This window comes from Mirounga angustirostris, unplaced genomic scaffold (assembly GCF_029215605.1).
Source record: "Mirounga angustirostris isolate CCGP_5_RB_7025 unplaced genomic scaffold, mMirAng1.0.hap1 SCAF_1, whole genome shotgun sequence".
Classification (NCBI taxonomy): Eukaryota; Metazoa; Chordata; class Mammalia; order Carnivora; family Phocidae; genus Mirounga; species Mirounga angustirostris.
This window is the reverse complement of record NW_026991709.1, coordinates 28808304-28821769: the sequence shown is the minus strand read 5'-3', so window position 1 is coordinate 28821769 and position 13466 is coordinate 28808304. Positions and strand designations below refer to the sequence as shown.

At 37.2% G+C, this 13466-nt stretch overlaps 1 protein-coding gene across 9 annotated transcripts in view; it reads left to right on the top strand.

Moving 5' to 3' along the window:
- The window catches only part of LOC123834573 (multidrug resistance-associated protein 1-like), a 93576-nt gene that overhangs the window by 71633 nt on the left and 8477 nt on the right, over window positions 1–13466 (top strand). For 8 of the 9 annotated variants that reach the window (XR_010407937.1, XM_064580146.1, XM_064580147.1 and 5 more), the window contains 6 exons: window positions 1638–1792; window positions 3726–3881; window positions 6752–6951; window positions 8112–8238; window positions 10037–10138; window positions 12575–12718. Coding sequence is in view for 8 of the 9 variants with exons in the window: in XM_064580146.1 (XP_064436216.1) it covers window positions 1638–1792; window positions 3726–3881; window positions 6752–6951; window positions 8112–8238; window positions 10037–10138; window positions 12575–12718 (884 nt within the window). In the remaining variant the exon portion in view is untranslated. The remainder of the gene's footprint in view (window positions 1–1637; window positions 1793–3725; window positions 3882–6751; window positions 6952–8111; window positions 8239–10036; window positions 10139–12574; window positions 12719–13466) is intronic. The other variant, XM_064580132.1, reaches the window with a different exon arrangement.

Here is a 13466-nt window from a genome sequence, read left to right as displayed (position 1 = left end):
AGTTGAAATATATTCAGAAGAGATTTGCTGACTATTGAAGTGTTTGGGAATAAATTAGGGCTTGTTGCATAGGAAACTAAGAATATGGAAAAGAGTGGTGAACTTCATGCATAATGTATGCTTAGTGGCAATATAAATATTGAATGTTTATTTGAGGAAAGAGGGTGACAACCTGTTTTTGAAAGGGGAAAAAGGAAGTTTGGGGGGAGTGAGGTAGGAAAAAAATAGAAAATATTTGAAGCTAACAAATCATTCAACAGCAGCATGTGTTATTATTTAAAATATAAAGGAATTAGCTGAAATAATTTAAGATGGTCAGGGTCAACTATCATTGTTTTGTTTTGTTTTACACATACTTACAAAGGAATAAGAATCATATTGGCAATACACGTTTGTTAGCAATTTTGTGTATTAGAGAACAATGGAGCAATTGTGTATCCCCTATGACTCAGAGCAAACTAGCTTAAGTAACATGGAAATTTATTGACTCCCCAACCTGAAAAGTCCAGGCATAGTCTTTGTACACACTCCATCTCTGTGCTCAGATGAAGTGTTCACTACTCTATTTATCAGCTCTGCTTGTTGTCCCCATTGGCTTAATTCTCAGGCTTCACATGGTGTTGGAAATGTTCTCTCGCAAAGAACTTCCTTCCATAGAAATCCATGAAGTTACTCTCCTTGAAACAGTTTGAGTCACATATCCATCTTTGACCAATCACTGTAACAAAGCATGTCTTCTTCCAGCCCTACAAGTTCTCCAGTTTGAGAACTTCTTGTCCTTTCATTTCTCCTCACACATGGATAGCTCTTTTATGAGCTTGTCTCTTTCTTACCATAGTTTGTCAAATGAGGGTAACAATAGTTATATTGTTATAGCATCAATAGGTGCTTATAACTATTTCCAATCTCTTCCACTACAGCTATATGTCTATTATTTATATGTCTACCTTTTCAGTTGTCGCAAGAACAGCCCTTCCACCAACCAAATCTCAGTAGCTTAATAGACCTAAATAAATAAATAAATAAATAAAATAATAAAAAGTTTATTCCTTATTCTTGGGACCCAAGTTGAAGACGCAATCCATCCACCATTATAAATATTGGCAGGCACTGTACAAAGGTAATAAACTTTAGCAGTTCTGATACCAGCAATTAAGTGCTGTAACCGGGTATTACGTGTTGTTTCTCCTTCAACTTGTTCAGAACTCTTTATAAGGTCCCATAAATCACAAGGAGCCCAGAAAGAACAATTCTACCATGGACCTAGAAGCTAGGGGAACTATAATTATTTGGCTAGCAGCACCAGTGAATACCGTATTGCCCCATAGGACATCACAAAATTAATAGGTTGCTAGTATCTGGTGAACCTGGTTCTGTTATGTTTTGTGCATTTCTGTAGAATCTAAGCCCATGAATAAGGAGAGCCCTTCTTTGATGAGATGGCAACCCATCAGAGTGTATATTTATTATCAATGCACCATATACATCTATACTTAGTTTGGTCCACAATTACACATTGTTAAGTTTGCTCTTTGAGTTTTCCATTTAAAAAATGCTATGATAAGCAACTTTTTGTGAGTTAAGGTACAAAATTCCTTTAAGAGGTTAACATACCCCTGATAAGATTTTGTGTTTAGGTCTCTTTGTCTGCTCTGGAGCCTATATACTCACCAGAGGATCCCTGTCTGCGTCTCGAACTTTGCATACTCAGCTATTGGATAATGTGCTACACCTCCCGCTCAGGTTTTTTGAAACGAATCCCATAGGTCAGATCATCAATCGGTTCACTAAGGTCAGTAAAGCCACACCTCATTGAATAGCATACCTAAAAATGGTGATCCATATTTAGTACCTTGTAATAGTATTTGTAAATATATATAAATATGTATATGTATATCACCCTGAAAAGATGGGATTATGTTTAGTATAGATTTCCTTATTATTTTATTTATAATTCTTGGGACATTTATAGTTGATGTATAGCAGCACCACATCTTACACACATAATCAAAATAACCCTTGAAAATTGCTGAAAGGATCCAAAAAGCATATGTGTTCTGGTGTCTACGACTCCAATTCTTACATACATTTAGCTTGAGAATCGCTGGTTGGGGCTGAGAAAGTAAAGAAAATATAAGTCTATATGAAGATAACTGGATTTTAAGCATTCTGCTTTTAAGAAAACTGTGAGCTCACTTCTGGTGAATGGGGGATAGGTGGGGCTTCCCAGAGTGTCTCTGCTTACCGACAGGGTTTCCCTCCTGGTGTTTACTATCAAACACTTAAAATTGCACCGTCCAACAGAAATGTAATGCAAACCACATAGGTAATTTTAAATTTTCTAGTAGCTGCAATAAAGAAGTAAAAGGAGACAGCTGGAAATAATTAATTATAGTAATATATTTTAACATAGAATGTCTGAAACATTTCAAACTCATTTAAACTTGTTTAAAATTATTAACTAAATATTTCACATTCTTTTTTCTACACAGTCTTCAGAATCTGATTTGTATTATTTGCTTATGGCACATCTCAATTTGCAGTAGGCACATTTCAAGGGCTCAATAGACACATATTGCTAGTGGTTCCTGAATCAGATAGTACAAGCCCACAACTGTAAAATATGCCAATATATTTGTGTGTACATGTAAAAAATTTTTGGTGTGTGTATGGGGGGAAGTGAGGATAAAACATGAAAATCAAAGTGAAAGTACCTAGCGTAATAAATGTTTGGTGGAATATTAAATCTTGCCTCATCATACCAATGTACATGCTAGCTTTTAAAATGTATGGAAGAACTTGATCTTCAGCATTTTTATCTCTCAGTGGACATTTCTCTAGGACCCTACTGAATAACTGTCACTTTTGTACAGTAACATGTCAAATGCTTGGGTCTTAAACAGATGAGAATATGGGAAGGTTGTTCTAAAGACAGGCAGAAAACTTCATATGGATATGATGCTCTTATACTATTTGGTATATGAGATAATCAGAGAATTCCCAAAGCAAGACTGAGATTAATAAAATTCCATCTCCACTCTTTGTGTCAGTTTTGTCATGAACTGAGTAGTCGTTCATCTCTCTAGATTGGGTATCTTCCTACTCTCTGGGATTTCTTAGGTCATACCTTATGCCATAGATTTGACAACATAGATTTGATTAAGTTATATGTGAATTGATGGATGACCTTCCTATGATCTTCTTTATTGTCCACTCCATCTTTCAGTTTCTAATTTTGCAAATGAAGATTATTTTGTTTTCCTGCCTCTTAGAATCTTGACAGGATCCAGCTACCCAAAAGACCACTGAACATGTTCTCAGTGGATAAGAATGGCTCACTAGTATTTTACAGAGTAGTAGATAGTGGTAGGCCAATGCCCCTGAACACCCAACTACCTGGGTTTGGACTCTGTTTTTAAGCAGAGTCTGACATTAGTCATATAAACTAAGTGCTGTGTAGTTGTCATTGGGAAATGCAAATTGCTTGATCATGGTCATTTGTTACCAGAATGTGTTTTTAACTATTACAACTCACCACAGGGGAAAAATATACGAGGGTGGATTGGGGAGGGCAAAGACCATGTAGTTAGACTTATTTGATCATTAGATTGTCACATCTGGGTAATTTTTAAAAAAATGTTTACATTAAACAATATATTTTTTCTTTTCCTCATTTTAAATTATGAAAAGTTAAAAATAAAGTGACCTGATATCATTTTTTTCAGGACATGTTTATAATTGATATACGTTTCCATTACTACTTACGGACCTGGCTGAATTGCACATTGGATGTTATTGGAACAGTTTTGGTCATTGGGGGAGCTTTACCACTCTTCATTCTGGGGGTTATTCCCTTGGTGTTCCTCTATTTCACTATACAGGTAAGTACCTGGATTTTTATGTGTATTAATAACATAAGTTCACAGTCAGGGGGTCAAGTTCAGACCCACTTCAATGGCCCATTAGTTCACGTTCTCCAAAAAGCAGATTCCAAGAAAGGATTCCATATAGTAGAGAGTTCCCAGGGAATGCCTGTAAAAGATAAAGGAGAGGGAGCAGCAGAAGGATGGGTGAGCTCTCAGACAGTGATGCAGGTCTGATTCTGGTAGGGGAGAGAAGAGGATTGGGTAGGAAAGATGTTGGATTACGGGACAGGTCCATGAAAGATTCCTTGCATGAATGGGACGTCTACAAGCAGTGTCGCCCATTGCAATGTCCCACGTGTCCCTGAAATGGGCCTGCTTTGGCACCTTTGCCATACTCAGTCATTGCTGGGAGCCACCTGTGGGAAACATGGCCTCCATGCTCACAGAGTAGTAGATCCAGAGGGGCAGTGGCTGGGCTGCCAGTCAGCTGTGCCGCCTGCCGCAGCAGAACTGAGTTATGCATTTTTAAGGCCACCACAGAATCTATATGGTATTTACACTTTAGCAGACAGTGAATTTGCCTGTAAATCCAAAAGAGAAACCGGTAACGGCCTTTTTGTCCTGTTATCCCTAATATCAGCAAAGGATTCCTAGAAGAAGGAAACAGATCTCTCATGATACATATCTTTATATTCCAATTAAAATGTGGTCAGCCACATTCCAAGATGATGTCCCTGGGAGGCTACAGTGTAAAAGGAAATTTTTTAACACATATTTAATTTAAAAATGCAAGTATTTTGAGGCTCTTTACATAAAAGGATGCAGTTCTTGTAGTTCAATGCTTTCCCCAAACTAAAGTTTTAAAATTCATATTGGAGTTTAATCTGCCCAAACCAGAATGTTAATCATGTTCTCATTTCTACACGTATGCCATTATTATTCCTCCTACTTCCTATGTTTTCCCTATTCTCTCTGCCTGACTGGATCTTACTTACTTTCATTTCTGTGTGAAGTGTTCTCTACCAGAATAGTGCAAAGAGATCAGATTCATCCAGGTAATTATGGATTTATTATACAGGTAGTATTGTAAGCTATTTTTTTAGACTACAAATTGTCTCACCAATGAGACTGTAAGTCCTCCAGGGAAGACACTATGTCTTAGAGCTAAAAGAAAAAAAATTAGAATATGAGGGATGGTATTGAGAATCAATTGTATCTGCTTAAAAAAAAAAACTCTCCTATCACAAATGAAAATGTATGTGATAGTCTTGTGGTTGGTAAATTATAATAGGATGACCAGGAGTGGAAATGAGTCCAGAAACCATATCTTGTTAGGGGACACTGTATAGGATGAGCCCTGAATGGGAATTCAGGAGCCTCAAATTCTACTTCCCTGACTCCTATGCTTGACACCTCATTTCTGTTTCCAGGCTTCCTTGCTTTCCCCTATAAAAGACGAGATTTGCTTTATATCAGTGCTACTCAAAGGATGGGCCCTGGACCTATGGACCATACCCCAGACGTATTAAATCAGAGTCTTTAGTTGCACCTCTTTTTTAAAAAATCACATTTTACAACGTGTGTGTGTGTGTGGGTGTGTGTATTGTTATTGTTGTTGTTGTTAATCACATCCTAATAAAACTGGGAGGAAATAAAGAATCTATCAGGGTGAAATAAAGAATCTATCAGGGTGAGGCCCAGAGTCAAAATTTCTTTATGATATTAAGTCCCCTTGAAGTCCCAGAATGCCACAGTCCTCTGTGTTCTCCAGGGTACTTGCACAGAGCAGAGTCAACTGCAGGTTGACATGTAGTTTCACATGGGTTTTTGCTCAGCTTGTTCATTTTTACCAAAATGAAGACATTTTAAAATCAGGGATTTTATGTAAAACTCCAGATCCAAAGATTTTCTTGAAAAAATTGCAAGATGTGGAAACTCTTGATTTTCATTTCCAGTTTGTAGCAATTATCTGGGGCTGATGAATGATGGCCCAGTTAACTCAGGGCATGCTCCCTCCAGCTCTCCAGTCTCCACTCATCCCAACTAGTCTCAACCAAGCTAGAGGAGAACTAGCCAATTGTATTGATGGCTGCACTGGTGGGTTTTTTTTTTTTGTCAACAAAATAAATAAATAAATAAATTTTTCCTCATGATTATATTTAGGTACAAAAATACTATTGTTTGTACACTTGGTTGACTTCCTTCATTTAATGGGTTAACTCCCTAGTCACATTTCCAACCTGTGACATAGAGCTTCTTCCATAGTAGGTACTCAGTAATGGTTGTATGAAAGGATTATCGAAGTGGAGCTTTGCCCAATTCTGTTCTACTTATGCTGTCCAGAATTTGGGCTTTTTACTGTTCCAAGCGTGTATTCATTTCTTAAGGCTCCTGTATGTAACAAATTTGGTAGCTTAAAACAACAGAAATTTTATTCTTTCACATTTCTGGAGGCTAACAGTTCAAAATCAAGGTATAGGCAGGATTGGTTCTTTCTGGAGCCTTTGAGGGAACATTGGTTTCATGCTTCTCTCCTAACTTCTGGTGGCTGTCAGCAATCCTTGGCATTTTCCTTGGCTTATGCACATATTACTCCAGTCTCATCTTCACATGGCTTTCTCCCTGTGTCTGTCTTCTCTTTTTCTGTCTCCTACAAGGACACTCAGCATTGGCTTCAGGCCCACCCTAAATCCAGGATGATCTCATCTAGAGATCCTTAATGACATCTGCAAAGATTCCATTTCCACATAAGGCCACATTCACAGGTACTGGAGTGAAAGCTTGAACTTCACTTCTTGGGGTCACTTAAATGTCTTGCCATTTTCACACCAATGAAGCAATTTGTGCTACATCTTTCCAACTGCCTCTTTCTGTCTTTGGGTTAGAGATACTATGTGGCGAGTTCTCGGCAGATTCGACGGTTGGCAGGAGCGTCTCGCTCTCCTATCATTTCACACTTTAGTGAGACTTTATCAGGGGTGTCCACTATCCGGGCATTTGGACATGAACAGAGGTTCATCCAGCAAAACAAAGAGGTGGTGAATGAGAACCTGGTCTGTTTCTACAATAATGTAATTTCAAACAGGTAAGTCATATCAGTATACCTAGTTCAAGACCAGTCTCTTTTTAGATGTCTTGTGCACTAACTTTTAAAGGGAAAGAGTGTTTTGTAATGGCATTTTATCAAATTATTTAAAAAAAAGAAGAAAACCTTAAATGTTTCTAATATTTAATATACATTTAAGTTAAAGTGCATCTATTTATATTCAAATAAAAAGTACATGCTACTTTACATGAAAATAAGGTCCCAAGTTTTTTTTCTTTAAAGATTTATTTATTGAGGCACCTGGGTGGCTCAGTTGGTTGATCCCAGGGTCTTGGGATCGAGTCCTGCACAGGGCTTCCCCTATTCTTTGGGGGGGCCAGCTTCTCCCTCTCCCTCTGCCTGCCACTCCCCCCTGCTTGTGCTCTGTCAAATAAATAAATAAAATCTTTAAAAAAAATTAAAAAATAAAGATTTATTTATTTGAGAGAGAGAGCGATAAAGAGAATGAGTGGGGAGAGGGGCAGAAGGAGGGAATCTTTAAGCAGACTCCCCGCTGAGCATGGAGCCTGATGTGGGGCTTGACCCCGTGACCCATGAGATCATGACCTGAGCCAAAACCAACAGTTGGATGCTTAACCCGCTGAGCCACCCAGATGCCCCAGGTCCCAAGTTTTTGAGGGTTATATAGGATGCTATTAGAATTACTAATAATATGACTCTATGTTATATTTTGTATTTGTAGAATATATTTTATTTACATACAATAATTTATATTTTAAATTTGAGGTTATCATTTCACATAAAGGAGAAAAATGAAATATTAAATGGTAGCTGGACATGTTTTAACTTTTGGAGACTAATTTTATCATGTAAAAAAGGGTATGTAATTGGAAAGGTGATCGATTTTCCAATAGGATTTTAAAATATGATGCATCATTTTGGCTGGTGTTCTTTTTTGATTTTTAATTCTGATTAAGTTTTAAAAGCAAAGTTCTGCAAAAGTAAAGTGTGTTTTTATGTAGAGGGACTCCTTTAATCTATCATCACTGCATCGATCCTATTTTGATTGAGTTCTAAGTAAGTGAGGAAAAAAAGGAAGCAGCTATTGATGTTTACATTTTCATTTCCCAGAGGAGAGTTCATACTAAGTGCATCAAAACTTTTGCATCTCAGCTGAGGAGTGTCTTCCATTATCACAGGTGGCTGTCTGTTAGACTTGAATTCCTTGGCAACTTAATGGTATTCTTTGCTGCATTGCTTACTGTGCTGGCTGGCAATTCTATAGATTCAGCAATAGTTGGTTTGTCCATATCCTATGCCCTAAATGTAAGTAATAATGATTTTGTGGTATATGATATGTTTATAATCCAGTTAATTAAACTCTCTTCCCCTTTGCCTGTCTGAATTTTATATGGTATTAACTAAGTAATGAGAGACAAATCAGGATTGCCCTGGAGGCTCATTTCTTCCTCTGTTGCTACTAGCAGGAAGCTGGCTCAGCAGTTCTTTTTTTTTTTTTTTTTTTTGAGTTTTGGGTTTTTTTTTAAGATTTTTTTTATTTATTTGACAGAGAGAGACAGTGAGAGAGGGAACACAAGCAGGGGGAGTGGCAGGCAGAGGGAGAAGCAGGCTCCCCGCTGAGCAGAGAGCCCGATGTGGGGCTCGATCCCAGGACCCTGGGATCATGACCTGAGCCGAAGGCAGACGCTTAACGACTGAGCCACCCAGGCGCCCCACTGAGCCACCCAGGCGCCCCTGGCTCAGCAGTTCTAAGTGAGCTCACAGAAACAACAGGCTGAGTGCTAGAAGACTCAGAAACTCCTGGGGTTGCCTAGTTACCTAGAAGTTTCCTGTTCTCCTATCCTTATAAATTTATAGAATGTAGCAGTGGTAGAGCCTCTCTCCACCGTGGCCTGTCCTTCCAGTTTGCCCAGCCTAACCAAGGAGATGATGCAAACTGGGGAGAATATAGGCTCTGGTGGTTCTTTGCTTGTAAGTTTGTCCCTAATAAGCCCTATCTTATATTACACTGGAAAGCACTAGTGTATCAGTGTGTTCATGACCTCTTTGTAAAATAGAATATTCCTTAAACTACTAAATATACTTACACATTATTTAGAAGATAAGTCTAGATGATTTGAGTGCCTACCCTTCATCTCTTATCCAAAATGCTTAAGGCCAGTTGCATTTCAGAATTCAGAACTTAGGCTTGTAGAAAGGAAATATGATACACATACCATAGTCAATGTTTGGGGCAGAACCCCATGATCAAACTACTTGTTCTGCAGTGAAATACGTGCATGTTTACCCTAAGTGGGTTAAATAAAGACTTTAAAGAACCCCAGTCAGTTCTCAAGTCAGGTTGGCCATCAAATGATCTGGCACCAAACTTGAGAAAAAACTGAATTGGCAGAGTTTTTTGACTTTTAGAATTAGGCTTGAATTACAATCTGTATTTGTGGGTATGGTGAGAAGAAAGTAGAGTTAAAAAAAAAAAAAGAAAAAGAAAAAGAGGAGACAGTAGTGGTCAAAACTTAGGAGAATCCTCCTTCCGATAATGAGGAATGCCAAAAGTAATATTGTGCACAACTTTTTCTCACTTGGGGTGTACATTTCTTTCTTTCTTTCTTTCTTTCTTTTTTTTTTTAGATTTTATTTATTTATTTGAGTGAGAGAGAAAGCACAAGAGGGGGGAAGGGTCAGAGGGAGAAGCAGACTCCCTGCTGAGCGGGGAGCCCGATACGGGACTCAATCCTGGGACTCCAGGATCGTGACCTGAGCCTAAGACAGACCCTTAACTGACTGAGCCACCCAGGCACCCCGGGGTGTACATTTCTTGAAGCAGATCCCATCAATATTGGTATTCATCATTCCTTGCACCAAGTAGGGACTCCTTCAACCTATGTTGAACTATATCTATTCTGCCAAAAAACAATTATTTATGATATGTATGAGTTTAATATACTTAAACACTTGTGTGTTTATGCTTACTTCTAAAGTTGTTGAATAATCAGAAGAGATAAAGCATATGAAAACCATGAAAAGTGAAACTTTATGAAGTATTATTAATATTACGTAAAAGACTAAAGAACCACTCATGAAGGTTGGGTTTTTTTTCCTCCAGATTACTCAATCTCTGAATTTTTGGGTGAGGAAAGCTTGTGAAATTGAAACCAATGCAGTTTCCATTGAAAGAGTTTGTGAATATGAAAATATGGATAAAGAGGTAAGCACTCCTAAATAACCAATAAATAGATGCAAGATTAAGATATTTTAATGCGGGCGCCTGGGTGGCTCAGATGGTTAAGCGTCTGCCTTCGGCTCAGGTCATGATCCCAGCGTCCTGGGATCGAGTCCCGCATCGGGCTCCCTGCTCCTTGGGAGCCTGCTTCTCCCTCTGCCTCTCTCTCTGTCTCTCATGAATAAATAAATAAAATCTTAAAAAAAAAAAAAAAAAGGTATTTTAATGCACCTTAAATTGACATTAAAAAAAATAAATCTTAAACAAAACCTGCTTTTCCAAATTCATGTTGTAATATTCAGCATTTCAATGAAATTAAAACCCAATCTACTGTTAAATACACCATTATTTTATATATCACTAAAATAGAAAAAATATCAGAGTTAAATAAATTGCAATAGTACATAAATTGGAAGATATGTTGTATTGTAGAGATTAAATATGATTACCTGTTTTTAGAAGGCACAATGATTTGTCCTCTACCAATGTAGAGTAAAATATGCAACCTAAGACTATAACTTCGTGAGGATTTTACATTGTGAAAAGTGTCTTAGTATAGTCATTTCATAATTGAAGTCTGTGCAATTTTTAAATTAACTACATCTTTATTATTTATGCTTTCTATTCCATTTACTCATCATTAACGTCTCTGTGGATAGAAAGGAGGAGAAGAATAAATCAGTCTGTTTTGTTCCCTTTGATTAATTATAATTTAGAAAGGAGAAGGATTAGACTATTGGCAGAGTATAATATTTGAGTTATCTTCATATTTTACTAATCTGGGTTACTTCTGCCTCCCAGTTCCATGAATTAACAAGGTAAATGTTAAAGTTGACTTGACTTTCTTTATCTTCTTCAATCCACCTATAAAGGTATCTGAATCATGAAATGTTCCTCTTTTGCTTATGACTCTCAGGAAGAGGTGTCCCTCCTTCAAATAGAAACCTGAGTTTCCACTTATATTTTTGGTAATATCTGTTCATGTCTTCTGTCAGACTTTGCTCCATTAACCACTTCCTTTAATTTCTACATCTCAGGACCCTGACCCCCTTGCCTATAAATAGGCTAAAATATTATCTACATCCTCCAGCTCCTACTTAAATTTGGAATCTTCTCCTAGATTCTTCCCCAGGTCTTACCTTCCTTTTTCACACAAATTTCACGGAAGATTAATCTACCTTCACAACCTCCAATTATCAGTATTAATTTTGCTCAGTCTGTTGCCATGTGGTGACCACTACATAACTTTATTGTTTTCTGTATCTTCTAATTTTTTGTATATATACTTTTGTATATAAACTTTTTGTTTATGTACATACAAATTTTTAATATATATTCTTTTCATATTGAAAAAACAATAAAATGTGTAAAGCACATACACCCACACATTTTTTTTTTAAATCATCTTTATGTAATTTGATGCAGGTATGACAAATACTGTTACAAAAACTCTTGATGTGGAAGAAGTAAATTGTTCATATAATTCTGTTTACCCTTCTGTAACCCCATTTCTCTGCACCTTTTTACAGAAGAATTTTCTGGAATAGCCTATATGTCTCTCATTCTATTTTGGACTCTCTCCAAACAGGCTTTAAATCCCACCACTCCACTGAACCTGCCCTTGTCAAGATCACCAGTGGTCTCCTGTTAGTCCTCACTTGACCTGATCCATCCTCTGACACTGGTGATCACTCCCTCTGATGAAAACACTTCACCTCGCTGCCCAGACACCACACTCTTTTGCCTCCTGTTCCTCCAACGTCCCAGGCAGGCCCCTGTCTCAGGACCTCAGCACGTATAGTTAGTTAGTCGTCTGCCTGGAAAGCACTTCAACCCATATCCACATGGCTTGTTCCCATATCATGTCCAGCCAAGACTTCCCTATCCACCCTATGTAAAATTACACCACCACCACTAACCTTGCCTGTCTCCCATCCTCTCAAGCTTTATCACTGTCTAACATTCTACATATGCTGTGTGGTTCCTTCTGTCTCTCTCTGGCATCCTGTATGCTCTGTAAGGGCAAGAATTTGTATCTGTTTTACTCAATGATAAATCTCCATCAACTAAAGCACTGACTAGCATAGTAAATACTCAATATTGGGCAATGAATGAATGACAAACTGTCCCCCATCTCAGCTAAAATTTCAAACAGGTTACCTTCAGCAACTTTGTAGAGTTGTAGAAGATTCTTCTTAATAACTGTATAGGAGATGGGAAGCCTTGTTACCTTCAAAAACTTATTTCTAAGCTTTTCTTTAACAAGGTGAGAAGTTTTATGTTGGTAATATTTAAAACTATTTTCAGGAGATCATAATATCCACGAATGTTTTCTATCACTTTTGTTTATACGCATGATAATTACTTTTTGGAGGAAAGGGTATTTTTTTTGTGGTTATTATAATATTTCTTTGTTTTAAGGCACCCTGGATAATGTCTAAAAGACCTCCATCACAATGGCCCGATAAAGGGATAGTGGAATTTATTAATTATCAGGCTCGATACCGAGATGATCTTGGTTTAGCATTACAAGATATCACTTTCCGGACTCATGGTGAAGAAAAGGTACCATATATATTTCAGAAGTTTCACTTTCCCTTTTATCTGAATTCATTCATTGTTAAGGTCAAACTATGATATGGTATTGAATATAAGATGGTCTTTGTTCAAATTTCATATAAAAGTAATAAACTCATGTGGTTGGTATATACAGAATAAGTTTTTCCTCTTTAAAAAAAGGTATTTTTAAATTGTGCATACTATATTATGAAACATAATCTTAGCGTACTTTGTTTTTTCAGCTTTATTCAGTTATAATTAACAAGTAAATATTGTATATATTTAAAGTGTACAGCATGATGGTTTGATATATATAGTGAAATGATACCACGATCAGATTAACACATCCATCACCTCACATAGTTACAAGGTTTTTTGTTTTTGTTTTGTTTTGATTTTTTTTGGATGTGGTAGGAACACCTAAGATCTACTATCTCAGCAAATTTCAAGTATACAATACAGTACTATTAACTATAGTCACCTCATTATACTTTAGATCGCCAGAACACATTCTTCTTATTCATCTGAAAGTTCATGCCCTTTGACCAACATCTTCCCATTCTCCCCACCCCTCAGTCTCTGGTAACCACCGTTTACTCTGTGGTACTATGAGTTTCACTCTTTTAGATTCCAAATATAAGGAAGATAGTACAGTATTTGTCTTTCTCCATCTGGCTTATTCCACTTAGCATAATGTCCACCAGGTTCATTTATGTTGCCACAAATGGCTGGATTTCCATCCTTTTTATGGCTG